The following is a 19,794-nucleotide window of genomic DNA, read 5'->3' on the forward strand; positions in this document are numbered from 1 at the left end:
AGGTGTATTCTGCAATGGGAGAAACATGAGCAGCATTAAGTTTAAGAGTTCAATTTATTGTTGTTGTTAATCATGAGGCCCCTTATGAAAAGTAATAGCCCAAATAGCAATAGATAGCTTTCACGTGACATCACAACACAAAGAGCCTATAGTTTAAAATTGAGGTGGAGGGAAACTTAAAATTCCATGGCGGTAACCATAGTAATGCTAAAAAATGTCTTATTGCTAATATCGCTGTAGTTCCTGGGCCAATTCATATGAAACAAAAGCTGTCACAAAGTTCAAAGTCATCTCTTCCAGCACACGTGAACATATGTCTAATTATTTCCTCACAAAGGCGTCCAAAAGTAAAGACAATATTCAAAAACATGCGCTTGATGTTGGCCAGTAGAAGGGACTTTCAGCCATAAAATTCATACAGTATGTCAGGTTTGTGAATCCAATCATTATCAAATCATGATCAGAGAAAACATTTGGGCATTTTCTTTTTGGGAATTACTTTCAAAATCTGTTTCTCTCCCATAGAGTTGTATTGGCACCCGCCCTCCAGCTGAAATAATACTCTATAACGTGAACGCAAACGATTTGATTTGTCATATAATGCAAAATACTGTAATTTCCAGACAAATTGTAATTGAATAAGCCTTCGATAAAGGTTTATAGATGAAAATTATCAAAACAATCTGAAAACAGTCACTTTAAAGGAATAGGCCACCGTTTTTACATACTGAGATATGTTGTTACCTTAGCTTTGACGAGTTCTTTAGGACCTGTCTGGTCTTCACCCGTGCCTTCAGTCACGTAAACACAGCACAGACGGCGTTAGCATTTAGCCTCTCCCTCTCTCCTCTATAGCTCCAAAACAGGTCAAGATAGAAGCTACCAAGCTCTTCCACGTTTTCCCTATTTAAATATGGTTACGTGAAGTGTTCCACTACAAAGTATAATTACACAAAATTAAACAATGTGGATTTTCTAAGCGGATAAAAGTGAGAACTATATTGTAAGGCGTAATAATACCAGGAGTAGTTCGAAATCCGCACAGTAATCTTCACTTTACTGCGCAGTAATCTTCACTTTACTGTGCGGATGCCAAACTACTCCTGGTATTACTACGCCTTACATTATAGTTCCCCCTTTTATCCGCTTAGAAAATCCACATTGTTTAATTTTGTGTAATTATACTTTGTAGTGTAACACTTCACGTAACCATATTTAAATAGGGAAAACGTGGAAGAGCTTGGTCGCTTCTATCTTGACCAGTTTTGGAGCTATAGAGGAGAGAGGGAGAGGCTAAATGCTAACGCCGTCTGCGCTGTGTTTACGTGACTGAAGGCACGGGTGAAGACCAGACAGGTCCTAAAGAACTCGTCAAAGCTAAGGTAAGAACATATCTCAGTATGTAAAAACGGTGGCCTATTCCTTTAATCGAGTCATTGGGAAAATATTGAAAGAAATGCTCCTTGTGAAAACCTTCCGACCCACTGATAATGGTTCTGAGACCCACCAGTAGTTCACTGATCCAGAGTCAGAGCTGAACCACCGCTGTGTCCCCTCTTTATGGAAATGTGGATGTGATTTAGCTCCTGAAGTGCAGTATCTGTTTCAAGTATCTCCTGTGAGCATTGTTGAATAGAATGAAATGGCAACGTTTCAATTAATTTTGAGGGCTGTGTCAGGATGGACACAGCCCTCATGTTATGACAGTCAATCACATGCAATGTACACTATGAGGCAACTTGGAGACCCCATGAGCAGAAAAGACCTTAAATGCTGTACAAATTGTAGGAAGCCGGCTAGTCGATTAAGTACAGAAGGGTCTTGTTTACACTTATAATCATAGGAGGAGTGGTTAAAAAATAATTGTGTTCTGATCCATTGATTTTAAGATCCACTTTGTAACTATGCGCCGCTGTGCTGTATGTGCAGGCCCATATTTGAATCTCCACAGGACCCTCTGCATGTCCCGCTTAGCAGGATGGAGGTCTACACCAAGTGTGGCTAATCTATGTGCTGGCCCCTGTCCAGCGCACGGCCATGTGTTCCCGCGGAGAGCAGCGTCCCACGAGAGCCGCTGTCAGCACAAACTCAGGAAACAGTTATACCGTTCATATTTTTACAAGCTGCCTCTATGCGCAGCTAAAGTGAATCATGGGTAATCACTGCCAGGCGCGCTCTCGCAGTAGCATTAGCCTCCGCAGGACCAGGGCATGAGGGGTATCTTTCATTTGCCACTTTAATCTCTCCCCTGATATCCATCGCTGTATAGTACTACTGCACTTTTACGCCGAGCCCACCCACTCCTGTCCACCACGGTAGATCCAACCTGACGGGGCAGAGGGGATTTTAAGGTGAGGTCATGCCGGTAATAGTGTTACACAGCACCAGGTCCTTATAGGTTCATTTCGTCATACAGTATTTAGACCCACTTTAGACCTGGGGTACTCCTGCACACCTTTGTTTAGACCTGGAGGAAAAGCGTTTCTATTGCAGTTATTAAACTAAATATTTTAAATTTTGAGAAATGAAAAGTCAAAATGGCATTGATAATCTTAGTTTACACTCATCTGTTTATGAAAAACGAAATGGATTGTCAGTATGCCATGGTTTACAGTGAACTCTATAAACCACAGGCGTCACAAGAAGCGCAACAGGAAAGGAGAAGATGATGAAAGACTTGTGAAGCGGAGGGAGCTGCGCAGGAGGAAGTGGAAGGAGGAGATGGAGTTGATCAGTGCAGGACACCATGCTCTGAAACAGGGACAAACCTGTTTGAAAGGAACAGATCTTAACTATGCCACCACACATTTGTCTAGACTTTGGACACAAATGTCTAGTCTGTCTCACACACCCCAAAATGTTACTGATGATGGGATTATAACGTTTAAGCTTGCAATAAAAAATACCACCTATGACCATGCGCCTAATAGTTTCTCACTATTTTTTAACTACCATTTGACCAGATGATTCATCAGAGTTGAGCTTTGTGGGGATTTTAAGGTGAGGTTGTCCCATTGATGGAGTGACTTTTATGAATAGGGAGCAGGTCGTGGGGTGAGTGCGAGTGTATGGACAGATGTACTGCACCCTTGTGTGCACTCTGCTACAGAGGGATGAGGTAACCTTTGTCTTCTGTGGGATTAAGAAGGTGTCAGAAGAGAAGTAAATGTGTAGATTTTCAAAGAGCCAAACACTGAATATATCACAGATTCTGACACTTGTCATTGCATCAGTATTTTTTCTGTGAGTAAAATGGAAGAGCTGACATCATTCTGGGAAACTCACTCAGTCCATGACTAAACTGCAGCCTCAGAAAGTCTGTCTCGGATGGACATAACTTTAGGCAAATAATAGATTCACACACAATTTGATGTTGGATATTACTGTCGTTATTGTTTGTTTTAGGGGCTTTAATATACATATGTGGCTATGTTCTCACCAAAGAGTATTACAGATTTCTGTGTATTGTAATATAACTAAGCTCATTATTTTAGAGATACAGTTCATATAATAAGTGCTGGTGCTCTGCTCCTCATCTGTCTCCTTTCACCTGCACCTGAACGTCCCATGAGGAATCTGGGATCGGCCATGTCCTCCACAGACAGCGCCTGCTCCCCTCTCGTGTCCTCCCTGTGAAGCCGGACCTTAAGCCCCTCTGATGGATGACTGGGCCTTCTTTGGCACACATTGGTGGGAACACTTCTGGTTCTACTTACCAGGCTAATGCTGTGCTTGAGAGACAGATAACAGCATGATGCTAAAGCTAAGTTAAAGCTAAGCCTGTGCCTAGGGCTGCAATGTGTGGATATTTTCGGGCCCCGGAAAGCTTTCTGTCAGTCCCAGAAAGATAAGTGTCCTGAAGAGGAATGATCCCACCTTAATAACAATCATTCCTGGGAATAACCTTGTCCAACTTGTTTATATTATTCATTTACTTTAAAGCTTTCCAAATGAACAAAAAAACAGAAAATAAGTTATAACAAGTCCTGTTAAAGGAACAGGGCCCTGGTTTTCCATCCTGAGATATGTTCTTACCTGAGCTTAGACGAGTTGATGTGTACCTGTCTGGTCTTTGTGCGTGCGCTCAGTCACACAAAAAGACCAAAGATGTTGTCAGCTCTGTTCCTCTCCTCTAAGTTAGAAGCGACCAAGCTCTTCCACTTAGGAGCACTTCAACGTCTGTGGAGTAAAGTCAAAGTGCTCCTAAGGTGTTATTACGCCTTACAAAATAGGACCCCTTTTTATCCACTTAGAAAATTGACATGTTTAATTTTGTGTGACCATACTTGGATGGTGTAACTACTCACGTCACCGTATTTAAATAGGGAAAACGTGAAAGAGCTTGGTTGCTTCTAACTTCACCCCCGTTTGGCCCCATAGAGGAGAGGAGGCTAAATGCTACCATCATCTTTGGTCTTTTTGCGTGACTGAGCGCAAGCGTAAAGACCAGACAGGCACGCATCCACTCGTCTCAGCTCAGGTAAGAACATATCTCAGAATGGAAAAACGGTGGCCTGTTCCTTTAACTTCAGCTTGACCTCTCATTACGCCTGGCCATGATAATATTCAGTACAATTTACCCTGAATCCTATACCCCTGTTATCTGTTTCTCCTGTGCTTTGTTTGGGTCTGTGACGTGGGGCAGGGGACATAGAGGGGTTAAGTGCAGTAACGTCTCTCTCTTAATGTCCTTCTGTGCTGCCACTCTAATTCAGTTATAGCTCATGTCAGTCACTGCGCACCTATCAAACCACCTCAGACTAATATTTACACTGGGGCTCTAATACCAATACTCAACGAAAGGCAGCTGCAATTATGTAACCACAGACTGCGGGCCGGTCTCTGAACACGGGCCGCCCTGGTGGAAACGCCAACTCAACGCACCCGCCATACTGATCGGCAAATGTATTTTATCTGGCATATTGGAATATTAGCCACGGGAAAAGTGACACTGGTATTTGCAAAGTCAAAGAGTCTAAATGGGCCGCTGGAGCCAAAGTAAACACATTTAGCAATGAGGTCAGAGGCTGCCACACTAGAGCCGGGTTAGTTTGATAATTTTGTCAAAATGTTTAATGTCCCGCTAAACCGTTTGGGAAAAACAAGTGCGGCCCTCGTATTGACTTTGGCAGCAGGCTGTATACTTAAGGCTTTAAACATGTAAATCAAATGCTCCATCTTTACGGAGATGTAAGTAGACGGTTCGTGCCCAACTCACTCTGTCACACACCGGGCAGGACGTGTGTGTGCTTTTTTCCCCCTCTATCCTTACGAGGGCTCACTCTGTCACATCATTGGGGATGCCTGTTTAGAGTTAGGCGGAAAACCTCGTGTGAAGGGTGTCCTGACCATACTGCTCAAATTGTGCGTATCTTGTGAAACATCTACATTCAAATCAGGATACTTGGAAAGGAGTTTGAATGTAGCCTTGTCGTCACATCACATGTTTAGAGAATTAAAGTGAGAACGATATCGATGACTGTTTTACTTTGGCTTTAAAGTGCATATGACAGGTTTTAATGCTTTTGAAAAGACTTATTTAGAAGGATAACATCAGTTGCAAGTTCATCAGTTGCATAATTATCATTTTATTTTAGTGAAGCAGCAAAATTTGAATGAAGAAATGTTGGGCAGAAAAGTTATTTTTAGTAGGATTTTTAAGCTGCTGACAGGAAGTGACATCGAAGAATATAACGTTCCATAGCAGTTTCACTCATTTCCCATTGGCTTAAAGGCATTGACATGCATTTTCTTTTTGTAGGGTGTTATCTTTGCCCCATGAAAGTATGTTGTAAAAGTAGTCATTTGTGTAAAAAATCACCCTGATGCCTGAAGTTTGCCCCATATATTGATTTGTTGATGTTGTGTATGGTCAACCCAAATAGTCAATATGTGACGAAAAGGGGTTTACCTTTTTCATCACATACTGACGCCGAAGGACGGTAGTGACGGTAACAAGGTTCCAAATTCGGTATAGTCCCTTTAACAGCACAGCAACAGTTTAAAACTGTCTACCTTCTTCTATGTCACTTCCTGTCAGTGTCCATTAAGGAAGTTAAACTATAAACATCACAAAAATGGCCAAACTAAAGAAAGCTAAAACATAGTTAATACATTTAAATATAATTGTGTTAAAGGGGCTAGATGCAAGTTAGCCATTTTATACTCACTACTGCCACCTCAGGTCATACGTGAAACTACACCTTCTACTGTATAACAAAGCTCGTGCATGACGGCACTTCGGACCCGAAATAACACCTTTTTGAGTGACAGTGCAGGATTTTAGAGGCAGTTGTGGGGAAAAGGTCTTGGCTCATTCTACATCTTAGGACAGTGTTGGAACATGTAAGGGGAGGAAAATACATAATTTTAACATTTTTAAACTCTGTATAGTCCCTTTAACTATGTTTTAGCAAAAACTGTGTATAATGTGTCATATATACTTTAAGGCCGCATGCTCTGCTAATCTGGGGAGAGTGTGGCTCATGAGGGCAACTCATATTGGGAAAATTATCAGTTTGAATTCTGGCTCCTGTTGGTGCAGACTGTCAATGTGTCTTTGGGCAAGACCCTTCCCCACCAGTGAATGAAGTGTGTAGTGAGTGAACGGTCGGAGAGATAATCGACTACGCTACAGTGCAGCGCTTTGAGAAGCTTGTCAAGCTCGAAAAGCGCCATTCTCATTGTCCGAGGGCATATCTTGAACAGCGTTTGGTGCTGTTTTCCGGACAGTTTCACCAAACTAATTCTGCGTATTTCAAAGCTCAAATTGCTTCTCTACAAATCATTTCTTGCTCATGGCTCGCAACTACTGTTCAAAGAGGTTAAAGCCTTATTTAAACTGCCTCACTCTGTGCCAAAATTACAGAAGTCATTTTGCACGCTTAGAAATTAGGGCTGACTTGTGCTTGTTTTTAAGCACATTTATATTATGACATAACAAATCAATCCTAGGGAGTGCAAAACTATTTTCTTAAAAGGCTGAATAAAGCAATAATATCAGATTTTAATTGTGTCTTAAGTTACATTTCAAGCCTGAGGATATCGTAGCTGCTAACCGCTGTTCCACATTTACACATACAAATGCATGAATGCTTATTCTACTCTTCAGATGTGTCTCGTCAAGGGCCAAACGCTGCTAATGTACGCCTCACTTCCAATATGTCACTCTCTGTACAAGGCTGTAACTGTGCTGCCAACCATGGTTCGCTTTCTATTGCCCAATAAGCACTTGTAATTCCGAACGCCAAAGAGAAAAAGGTACGCAGACCGCAGCGTAATTTCGACATCGTTTCCCTCCTGAAATTTCATGGCTCGGAGCAGCACTTTGGGTCCAGATGCTCGCGGGCCGCCCTGACGTCTCTGAGTGGTCCGAGGACGTTAGCGATTGAGGCTTTGTTTGTGCTGGAAGTCCAGAGCTTCACACATCAATCTGAAGCAATCATGTGTGTCTCCTCAATTAGTGCATTTCAACTTATTCCACTCACACACGCGCCCGCACACGAGCAAATGCACTGTTTAAAGTCAGTGCAAAACAGTCAGTGAGTCTCGTTGTGTCACTGTTATTCTGAACAGATTCATGTGAAATATACACCAGAGTTAACAGCATATAACACATCTATTCAACAGCTTACTCACGACATTTGTGGGTGTTTTCGGGTCATTATTGTATAGATTTAGTACTGCCTTGTTCACTATTGTGTTTTAGGCGTAGGTCTTGAGTACTTGAGTGACTTTTTGAAGAAGTTGTACTCCTGAGAGTCATACGGTACTTTTTACTTCTGCTTGAATCAAATTATAATACATATCTGCACTCTTACTTGAGAAAAATAATTGTTGCTTTTTCCACTGTGAGTAAATAATTAAGTGGCAAATGCAGCATCAATATCACAGGAATGATTAAACAGTGTCTGCCTGAACTAATACCACCCAAATATTTACATTTGATCATGTTTTTAGTGGCAATAATATGTAAACAATCACAGGAGAGCGTGGGAAAAGTAAGTACACCGCCTTGAAGATCAGACCACATTTAGTGACCAATTTAGGCAGAAATGTGATCAATTCCAGACGGTGTACTTACTGTAGATGTAGTTTGTATCATGCGCTTTATTCTTGAGAATTATCTAGTTTTTTTTGTGTTTTTATGCCATTTTCTTTGAATTTTCTTTGTAAATATCACAATATCACAAAATTGTTTTTAAAGGGGCTAGATGCAAGTTGGTCATTTTTATACTCCCTACTGCCACCTCAGGTCTATACGTGTAACTGCGACATCTATATTAAGCTCGTGCATGACGGCACTTCGGACCCAAATTAACAACTTTTTGAGTGACAGTGCAGGATTTTAGAAGCAGTTGTGGTGAATAGGTCATGGCTGAAACATATAGGGCAGGAAAATACATAATTTTAACATTTGTAAACTCTGTACAGTCTCTTTAAAGGGGGGGGCATTATGGAAAAAACAACTTTTTCGAGCTTTACATCATGTTATTATGTCATTCCCTCATTAAAACCATGCCTGAAGTGTTGCCTTGGCACATTCACGTATTTTTGAGTAATCTGTGAAAACTCTGATGGCAGCCATTTTAGGGATAGGTTTGCCTGAGTCCTCCTAGGAACGCCTCCACCTCCTGGAGACGCCTCCAACCACTGCTCCTCAGCAGAACCCCCTCCCCACTGATGCCACAGACAGCGTGTGGAGGGGGCGTGTCGGAAAGGGTTAGAGGTTCTTAAAGAGACAGAGGCAATTTACTGCATTTACAGACGAACAGAAGGTTTCGTCATCATTGTAGTGTGCTATAGACTGGTGCTATGTGATTGAAAAAAGCATAATACCCCCTCTTTAAGTTTTGTTTCTCACAATTTATGGCGTCATAACTTTTTCTTCTATTCACAGAACTCAAGTAACATTTTCTCCATTTACTTTGTACTTGAGTAAAATCATTTCAAAGTCACGTTACACTTACTTGAGTAAATATATTACTACTCTACCCTCCTCTACCCACGTTTTGATACATAAGTAGCTCAATATGTGGCCCCGGAGCTCTCATGTGGTCTTTAGTCAGTCCCAATCCGCTCTCTCGTTTATTTCTTGCTTTAAACTCGTTTGTTCTTGCCTTTGGTCACAGTCTATGTCATTACATGCTTAGTGTTTCGTCCAGGTTTAAAATTGGAGCCTGAGCACAAGCAGAAAATAGATTTTATTCTATTGACCTTCGTCATGTCTGTCGAGAAACTGTCCCTCAGGCAAATACTCTGAACGTTTGAGCACCACCACTCCATAAAAGTAAACTGCAAAAGGGCATTTTAAATACGTCTCTTGCGGTTATTGTATTGTTTGTTCCAGAACACACTGTGCCTCCTGACGACGATCGTACGCTCATCTCTCCTCTGGGAAAACGTCTAATTGGAAACACGCAGCGCACACACCCAAAAAGAGGCGCTTGTTCTCTCTCGGTTCATAACAGATTTCACTTTTCTTATTGTTTTATCTTTTTTAAATCAAGCTATTTTAACTCCATCCATCCGTTTGCAGCTCATTTAATTACTCTTTTGGGTTTTATTGGTTGCCTATTAAACATTCTCCCAAAAGATTCTCTGTAACAAGCCCCAGATGTGATGTAATTTGAATACAGCATTGCTTGATTATACTTGAATGCATCAACTCAATATAACAATTACGGACAAATAAAACAATCTGCTGTCTTTCTGAGTTTCTCAATGTGGACTCATTGGCCTGCTCTTGCGGCAGTTGAGGCTTTTTCTCTACGGGCGAAACACAGAACAGACTCATATTCATAATCTGTAACGACTAATTATGAGAAATAATAAACAGTGGAAGATGATGCGTTCACACTTATTTCATGAAAACCGTTCGGATAACACTGGCTGTATTAGAGGAGACACTTGGGACTTTGAGAATACAGATGTGGCTGCCAGAAATAGTGTTGTGTCACTGTGACCTTGCAGTGACCAGGACACGCTTTCTCTCGGGACGTTTTACAGTTATCGTTTCTCTGGCAACAAGGCCAAAAGAGTTAGTCAGCACCGAGCCTGTCACTATCGTCTTTCTAAGGGTTCTACAAGCGCGCAGTCGTTTAGAAAGTTATCACTCAATATAACTTCATAATGCTGCAGGGAAGCCTCTATAAGGAGAATACAGAAAATACAGAAAATAATACACTGCTTAGGGCTGGATACCGTTAAACAATACCAGTATGGAATCGAATAAAAAATGTAGGTACTACCGATATCAAAAAGATACAAGAATAGAAATCAGGTACCAAAAAAAAGTTTTTATGTTGTTGGTCCAGGAATATCATTAAAGGAAGTGACTTGGTTGTTTGTTTGTTGTTGTTGTTTTTTTTTGTTATTGTTTTTTCTTTTTTTTTTGCCTAAAAAAAAGCACTTTTTTTCTTATTATTTTCACCCCAATTTTTCCCTTATTTTTGCAATTTTTTTACTCATATTTTCCCAATTTTTCCCCCCAATTTATTCCCATTAATTTCTCTTTTTTTTACTCAATTTCCCCCCACATTTCCCCTTTTTTTGTTACCCAATTTATTCATTTTTTTTTTCTTCCTATTTTGCCATCATTTCCCCCCATTTTTTCACACATTTCTTGACATTGGTGATGAACCCGATATTGCAAATTTGCATTTACATTAATGTTCTGTTTTCTGGATCTAGATGACAAATATTGTAGTATAGGCATCAGAAAAAAGTATTGGTATCAAACACCAAGTATTGTTAAAGTACTGGTTTTGAAAAAAAACAAAAAAAAAAAAAAACGCTACCCAGCCCTAACACTGTGTACATTTTTTTTTTATACAAATTCAGTAATATCAGCATTAAAATGAAACCAGAGTCGCCCTTATTATGCTTTGCTGCGCGGTTTATTTTTCAGCTGTGGGTTTTATACACAAAACCTTCTCAAATAACAAAGATGAAGGAAAAAAAGTTAATGTGTAATAAAATGTATGATGCGGTATTACTCCCTTTCTCTCATAGTATTTTCTGGACTGTTTGTCGCACCGGACTATAAGACGCACGAGTCACTCTGGTGCACCGTTGACCAGCCTCTCCCGGCAGCACGTTGTTCACGCACCCACTTGCAAACTCCTTCCTCTACCTGTGGCTTTTTAAGCCTGTGATTAGCTTTTTCTGCTTTGTTCATTGCAGTAAGAGCAACCTCCACTTTCGCCAATCCCTCACAAGCTTCTCACTCACTCAAACCTTCTTTCTGCTGCATATTTTACTATTTGCAGCTTGTAACCAGCAGAATATGATTTTCTCTTTGGGGGTAGTTGGGTTCAGAGTAGCAGATGCTGGTACACAAGCCTAGAGCGCCCTCTAGCGGCTGTTAATGGGAAAATAACAAACATGTGAAATTATATATTTTGATATATAAGTCGCACCTGAGTTTAAGTCGCACCCCCAGCCAAACCATGGTAAAAAAGTGCGACTTATAGTCTGGAAAATATCGGAGCGATTCTAATCCAATCCAAAACAGCAACAACCCCCAGACTGGTCCTCCTTACATTAACCGAATATGTCATTTTTAAGTTTTCTCTTTAACCTAAACGTTACATAACTTGTACAAACATTCACAAGTATGAAGGAGAACAGTAAGCCATAATAATTCTACTAGTTCATACTAGTGAGATACTTCCTCAGCGTGTCCGTCAAGAGTCAAGACTGTTTACATGTGTGATTATACGTGCAATATATGTCACTTTGAAATGCACAGAAAAGCAAATAACCTCACCACTCGATGTAATATGTCATATCGGCTGTTTCTGCTGAATGTAGGCGTCCAATGGAAAAAGTCACTGCTCTGTTGGTGTTGGAAACTTCAATTGGCGCATTGAGCAAAACCCTTTAATAGAAAGTGTGCTGATTTTTTCAATACAATACATTTTTCAAGTTCTATTCCTATTTTTGACACTGAAAATATATAATGTTTCCTATTTGTAAAATTGGTCACATAATAATATAATGAAAAAGCAAAAAAAACTAAAGTGTATATTGTATTTTCACCTTATACAATTACAGCAGACACATTTCTTTGCTCTTAATTAATGTCTATGGTATTTTCCGGTAATTGTCCGTGATATAGAAAGGTACAGAGTACAGAGAGAAAAAAAAATGGTATTTTAGCATTTTCGGTATCAAACGTCAGCTTAATAGCCGAGGACGGTTGTGAATCCATCCCACTGTGAATAAAATGTATTTGGCAGTATACACGCCGTACTGACCCGTCTCTTGCCCCCTCCATCGGGGCGAGTGGTGACAGGTGAGGGCTGCCCATGTCTCGCTCCAGTCGGTGGCGCTGGGACAGCTCTGGGGCGGAGGGGGCGGCGGGGGAGAGCAGCTCGGCCGGGGTACCGACGGGGTGATGGGGGTTGCTGGAGCCAGTGTACAGGCCTGAAAGACAAACAAAGCTAATTTAGTAAACGTGTCGGACAGACTTCAGGGGCTTTTTCTCTTGAGCAAATTAAAACCCATTTCAAGGTAACGGGATTTTTGTTTTGACATCCTTCATCCAATCAGAGGGCGGTGTAAAGTGAAATGCTCTGTGTTTGCGCTGGTTGTAATTTCGGGTACATTGTTTGCACTGCCATGGGGATTGGCCTCGGTTGTCCTTACAGCTGTTTGTCCTTATTACGCTATAATGAAGTAAAATGTTACATATGTTTCTGCAGTGACTTTGAACAGTAGAGCATTTAGGAGCAATAAGGTTAGTGGATATCCTCTGTGTATGTGAGCTGTGGGCATGAGAAACATCTGTGCAGGGCATTGTCTTTGAGCCCCTGAGAACTACAAGCCTCTATAAAACAACAATGCAGTCGGTGGAAAAAGCTGTTCACATGTAGTTTGGAGCTTTAGCTTTCAATCTAAAACTGATGTAAGTTGTGCAGCATCTACTGAGAGTTTGTACAATTTACGTCATCGGGATAAAGTTGTTTATTTTCAACAACTAGGACAATATTGCCCATTTCGACCATCTTGTTTTTCTTTTTTATCGTTTTTTCTATGAAGGACCAATACGTATCATTCGCCTCTGGTGTGCAGTAAAATAGAAGTTGTTTCAGGTCCAAGCTCCGGATGCATTTCTGTCTGCCGTTGCTGTAATACATTTGAGTGGATGATTGAAAGAGCATCTTAGAGGTATTGGTAGGTTTTATAGGTTGTACAAGAGGGGGGGGGGACAAGCCAGAAGGACTGCTGTGAGGATTTGAACAATACAATTTGTCAATTTCTTTTTTTTATTCTTGGCTGATTCCTTTGCCGGTGCGCAGACGGCGAGCTGACTGTCTGCTGGAGTTAGCATCTCGAGGAGACAGGAGCAGATGAAAGGACCAGGAGTGGTTCGGTGCTCCCGGTTCTGCAGCTGTTCCCCAGTGGAAGCGCGCCAAAGCCCAGTCTGACAGCGCTCTGAAATGGTTACAAGCTTGATTCATTATCCGCAAATCATCAATCACTAGCCTTAAATGTTTTCCCCTTTAGCCCTCAACATCTGCTACCGGACCTGGGGAAATAGTCGACAAATAATGGCCACGATTGCCGCAATTTCATCCTTTGCAACACGAGAAAGTGTGAATAAGACAGTAGTGGGGATTGGGCCCATAAGCACTTTACTAAACAGATTCCCTTCCCCTGTTCTCACCATCCACTCTGGATTTTACACAGTTCATGTAAAGCTACAGTAAAAGTGAAACAAAAGACTGATAGATCTTCCAAACTCACACCACGCACTCAGCAGGATCACTTTTTCACGGACATGTGGCACAGTAAAGGTTTCAAATGTTTTAACCTCTCACCCCCCACTTTTTTTCTCCAGTTCAGCTTTACCCAAATCTGCTGGAAAGCAACAGTGTAATGCCTTATTTGAAAGTTAAGGCCTACAAATGTGGTAGTATATTTTGTCACATTTTGAAGCTTTTTTGTCATGTTTTTGTCGGGGGGGGGTTTAAGCTTGTTCATCACTTTTCTGTTGTTGTTATTTTGTCATGTTTTTGATGGTTTTTGTTGCTTTTTTGTTGTGTTTTTGTTGCATTTCTTGAACATTTTTGCATCACTTTTTGTGGCTTTTTTGTTGCTTTTTCATCACATTGATTTTTATTGTGTTTTCGCAACTTTTTTGTTGCATTTTTGTCTCTTTTTTGTCAGTTTTTGTTGCTTTTTTATTGCTTTTTTTATTGCTTTTTGTTGCATTTTTGTCCCTTTTTTGTTGCATTTTTGTTGTGTTGTCATCCTAATTTTTGTCGCTCTTTTGTTAAGCTTTTAGATTTGGGTAAAGCCAAACTGGAGAAACCAAGCCTGGTCCAGGCGTGGGTTAAGAGGTTAATGAGACTCATTAAAGCTCATTCTAACTTCATAATGACCCGGCGTTTGATCTCACGCTGCACGTCGACTGACTCGAGTCTCGCTGAGTTCAATGTGCGCAGGAATTTGGAACAGTCAGCATATCAGCGGGCACAAATAAACCACTAAAACTGTGATAGGTGCTTCCTCTTGTTAATTGGGGAGCACTCTAATAATGGTCTATAAAACAGAGAGGGGTTTCTCATAAGTCTCGCAAACAGCAAAACAACCCTGCCTGGAAGTATGACTCACTTTCTACAGAGTGTTAATAACTCGCCCAGTGCGCCCCACCTCTTTCGTGCATCCTATTGGCTCAAATATAAAGCCAGATTCATGCAAATGGGGGAGCCTGAATGCCAATCGGTAACTTCTCCCTGTTGGTGGAATGGGGCGCCGGAATTGCACTGCCTCCTTAACAACTCTCCATTTACGGGGCCAAGTCCTCCAGGCTTTGAAGCTATTTACAAAAAAGAAAGCAAGAAAGAGGCATCCACTCAGAGACAGAGGGAGGCACAAACTGGTAGCACGATCTGGCGTTGTGTTTTGGAGACGAGGCCAGCGTATTGCCATTTCCAAATGCACTAACCGAGCACAACAGGGAACGAGAACAAGCTGCAGACCATGAACACAGTAAAGATCAGATTAAATAAATTATTCTCGAGATATGGCTGAAGTTTAAAGTTGCATTGATTTGAAAATGTTAACATGAAGCTTTCTATACGTGACAGGTTTACTCACACAGTGGATCTGATATCACCAAGGAACTAAGAGTCCAGGACCAATGTCAGAGTTGTTTGCCCAGGACCAATGTTAGGTTTGGGGTTAGGGTTAGGCTTATTACGGCAATTACGTTGTAAAAGTAATCCAACTACTGATTACTCCTAAAACTAATCGAGTTACTTCTATGATTACTTTATATGAAAAGTTAAATGTAAAATGGTCTCAACTTATACAGCCCTTTTATTTTATTCATACACAGTGTGTACGCAGACACTGGAGGCAGGGTGGGGGAAGTAGGACACAACGACAATGTGCATCTTCAGGAGGTGGGATTCGAACTCCCGACCTTTTGATCACGACACGCCCCGCTCTACCTCCACTGTCGCCGAGTCTGCAATCTGCAGTCTTCACTGTCATTTCGCCGGATTTTTGTGGAGAGTATCAAAACTATACATTTTTGAAAACATTATTAAATAAGCAATCAGAAAAGCAAGTTTCCATTTGGTCTGATATGTAAAAAAGGTGCGATAATAGCCATAATAACTTTTATATGGGGAGTAAAAGGAATTTACAAAATTTGCCAGAAAATTCCATATAGTCGTTCCAATGAAAAAAGTAAATGAAACCCTTGTCATATGATTCATGGTGTTACCGTAGCAACGACCAGAACTCCCCATTTACTCTAATGGGAAAATTGTATGATTGTACAGTTTTACCAAAAGACAAACGCAAATGGAAACATTGTTTTTCTCAGTGCTTATACCACATGGTTTCCAAAAAAATATAGCTTTCACACTCACCAAGAAAATGCCCCAACAGTGGAAATCTGAACATAGTGAACCAGACTATTTGTTTGTCGCAGTTGAAAACGTCTTGTTTGCTGCAGAACCGACAATGGACAACAAAATTCTTTGCTTTGGATGAGATAAACTCAAAATAATGATTTTGTAGTTCTTGGTTGTTTTTCTAGATTTCCGCAGTCCAAATATCACAAAAAGTAATCAATAGTTACTTCATTACATTACCAGTTTTTAAATTATAATCCTGTTATATTACTCCGTTACTTAATCTTGTTACAGCAGTGGATTACTTACCAGTACTGGCAACACCGGTAATAAATTCACTCTAAAAAGTACAATTACAAAGAGTCAGGGCAGAAAAGAAGCTGCACAGATAATACTCCTCACAGATCGTGATCTCCTAATAGTCAGCTCCACATGTATAGAATGTCTAAATGTGTGTTTGCAACATTCACAAGACAAGACAGCCATTCAGTCGCTGGTGGTTGTCATTTCCAGAAACAATAAAGAAAAGCAACAGGGAGCCGGGAGCTGCGGAGGCAAAAAGAAGTGCGGACAAGCATTGGGGAGCTGCACTGTCCATAGTCTTGAAAACAATTCATCTTCCGCGCTTATAAACTCTGGCGTTGACTCGGTGACGGTCAAAGTCATCTGTCAGGAGTTTAGTGTGGGGTGAGATAACACTGTCTCATTACCGCAGGAGCTAATGGTTTGCTTGTCAAAGAAACAAACAAGCTCAAGTCCAAGGATATCAAACTGAGAATAAAGCATTATTATAGCTGTACAAGTAAAATGTGTGTGGTTTAAATCACTGCATTGTTTTATGTAGGTCTGTCTCAATTTGGAGCGACGACAATAAGCTAAGAGCACAAAATACCCATCTGCAGGAACGATGACATGCCTGTTTATTAGCCCACTGACTTCTTTACCATGTGTGCAGGACCTAAGCTATAAACCCATTCTTATTTCAGTTTCCTGGACAGTGATATTGTTTTGGCAAGGTCAGTGTTTCTTGGGTGAACATAATTATTTCGCAATACTTTATAAAGCAGTGGTTCCTAAATTGGGACCTGAGCTGATTTAAAAAACTAAAAGGGTATTCCTATTTATATATAGCACACAGATTTAAAATGTTTTGATGTTTGTTACTACAGTTTCATAAGTTCTCATTACAACAGTGGGAGTCCCAAATTGCTGAAACCTGCTGTAAGGTTTCAGGCAGGTTCCAAACTACGGCTGAGGGATCAGACTCCTGCTGAATTGGCCTTGAAGTAAAACCTCAACAAACGTGTGGTGGGAGAATAGGCCGAGTTAAACTTTTCTAGTTTAAATGCACCAATTTCAATGATTTACTGAGTGCTGTTTTTTTTAAGATGAGACAAGAAAACCCTTAAAATATTGCCCTCCACTTCATCTGTCTCTCAATAAGCGACTCTCCCTGGACATCCCTGCAAACGGCTAATGCTACACTTGCATAACAGGGAGATTAGCATTTTTGTTTCTGTGGCAGTACCTAAAACCTGAGCGTGTGGAAAGTGATTTTGTGAAACCATGTGCACCTGAGAAGATGTCCTGGCCAAGCACAGGGGAGCGCGTGTCTTTCCCGTTGAAGAGGTGCTGAGAGGGAGTCGAGCTCTGGAGGTGCTGCAGGGACAAACAGTCACTCAGGACGTCCTGCTCGAGGTGGGGACACGACCGCAACTGTCAACAAGATATGACACAAGAAAAACTATTACAAAGAGCCTGTGTTTATTCATTAAATGCAGCTGGACTGTCATCTTACGCAAGACAAGAATTAAAGGGTATTCAGCCAGAAGCCAGTGTGCATTTTTGTTTTCTCCTCTTTTGCCATACCGTGATTGTAATGTTAATATGAAACAGTATCTCTGTAAATCAGAATTCATTAGCATTCAGAAGGAACCAGGGAAAGGGTAATTCACTCATTTTTGAGTCATGTTTTGGCCTGGACTTTAAGACATCCACGATCACGGTGCCAGCTCGGAGCCAATGGGAAAATGATGTTTTTCTGAGTAAACAGTAGGAACAATGGACATGTTTCAAGAAGGTTTAGAGTAAAAGAGAACACAACAAAGCATTAGAGATGAAAGATGAGCTTATAGCAGAAGCACGGTGACCCCTGTGGCACACGGGTTACCTCTCAGTGCATACAAAGAGTTAAAAATGCAGACGCCACAACTTAACCTAAGCGAGTAGTGGATGGCAACACTGCTGTGAGCGGTTTCGTCCACTTCTAAACCGAGGCCTGAGTTCCAGTTGTGTGATGATATGATCCAAATCAGAATATTTATACTAACAACGAGCCAACGATTTATTTATGATTTTGAATAAATACATATCAAAATATTCCACACCGGTCCGTGAAAATTGATTTCTGAGTATAATTTTGTAGTTGGAAAGAAGTCTGTGTTTATTTTAAGTGCTCTCAGAAACAAATGGCATTTTTGTGCATCATTTCTACAGGTGCTTTGACTTTTGGACGCTCAAATGACAAGTGAGCAGTTCAATATGTGCAACACTCTTCAGCCCTGGCACGGTCTGCGATATCATTTAAAAGCATAAGTGAGTAAAGTAGAGCCCGTGTCCTCAGAGTGCCCCGCTGCATTCATCACATGTAATTGGGGCCCTGCTTTTCCCCACTGCGACACTCCGAACACTTTTCTCCAGCTCTGCTCCAAGAGTGGAGTAAGAGCGTTTGTTTGACATTTGTCCATAACATCTGGCCACTGGAGTATTGTGCAGCATTACAGCTTATTAACAATGCTACACATGTTTCCCTTTACCGCCGAGAGCTCGGGAACACATCACGCAGTGTGCCACTATCCAGCCCCTTCCACAACAATGAGCCCATTCTCTTATATTTACTCTCCTCAGTCAGGGAGAACATGCTGTTGACCAAGAACAGACTGAGATCGATCATTGCTTAAACTGTTTTTAAAGTCGCCACACCTAGACCACAGCTTCCTTATTGTTTCTGACTTTAATAATGCTTGTTTGGAAAGGACAGAAATGCACTGATGCCCAGTCGGATACAGAGGCAAGTACGGTTTTGAGCCAGTCCCAAGAATGGGTCAAAAGAATCTGAACCAATTCAAGTCGTGACACACGGAGAAAAGGTAAAAACAATTGTGTAACATATAACAAAGCTATAAAAGGCAGATGAGAGTTTGAGAGATAAAGCCAATTATTACACTGGAATCTTTTAACCTCTTAACCCCCGCCTTAACCGAGTGCATTGTCTCTCGTTCAGCATTACCCAAATCTAAGACCTTTTTGTGTCACTTTTTCATCACTTTTTTTGTCATCGATTATTTATTATGTACTTTACACACGAATTTTAGACACAAATGTAAAATAAATTAAATCTCAGCTCACTTTGTCACTTTTTTGTCACTTTTCTGTTACTATTTTGTTGCTCTTTTGCCTTTTTTTGTTGTGTTTTCATCACGCATTTTTGCCACTTTTTCATCACATTTTCGTCGCTTTTTCGACACTTTTTTCATCACTTTTCTGTTGCTCTTTTGTTGCTTTTCTGTTGCTCTGTTGTGGAGTTTCTGTCACATTCTCCTCGCTCTTTTGTTGCCTTTTCATCCACATTCTTGTCTCATATCTGTTGCTATTTTGACACTCTTTTCAAGAAGCTTTTAGATTTGGGTAATGCCTAACTGGAGAGGATGGGGGTGAAGAGGTTAATGTTAAGTTTTCCACGTCTTACCTTCCTACGCACCTGCTGCTCTTTGGCCGAGTGGATCTTCACGTGTTTGCGTAAGGAGCTGGGGTCTGTGTAGCGCTTTGTGCACCCGGGAATCTGACACGCATACGGCTTCTGCAATGAGACAGGAAAATCTTAAAATACATTCACTTAAAAAAATATCTCGACAGTCTA

General features: G+C 40.9%; 1 protein-coding gene across 1 annotated transcript in view; it reads right to left on the minus strand.

The window, feature by feature from the left end:
* glis1b (GLIS family zinc finger 1b) overlaps nt 1–19,794 on the minus strand; it is a 70,389-nt gene that overhangs the window by 3,497 nt on the left and 47,098 nt on the right. The window contains exons 6-8 of the mRNA XM_079574476.1: nt 19,624–19,734; nt 17,450–17,591; nt 12,261–12,429 (exon numbers count right to left, since the gene is read on the minus strand). Coding sequence (XP_079430602.1) covers nt 12,261–12,429; nt 17,450–17,591; nt 19,624–19,734 — 422 coding nt within the window. The remainder of the gene's footprint in view (nt 1–12,260; nt 12,430–17,449; nt 17,592–19,623; nt 19,735–19,794) is intronic.

The sequence above is a fragment of the Gobius niger genome (assembly GCF_951799975.1).
Source record: "Gobius niger genome assembly, chromosome: 17".
In the NCBI taxonomy this organism is placed as follows: Eukaryota; Metazoa; Chordata; class Actinopteri; order Gobiiformes; family Gobiidae; genus Gobius; species Gobius niger.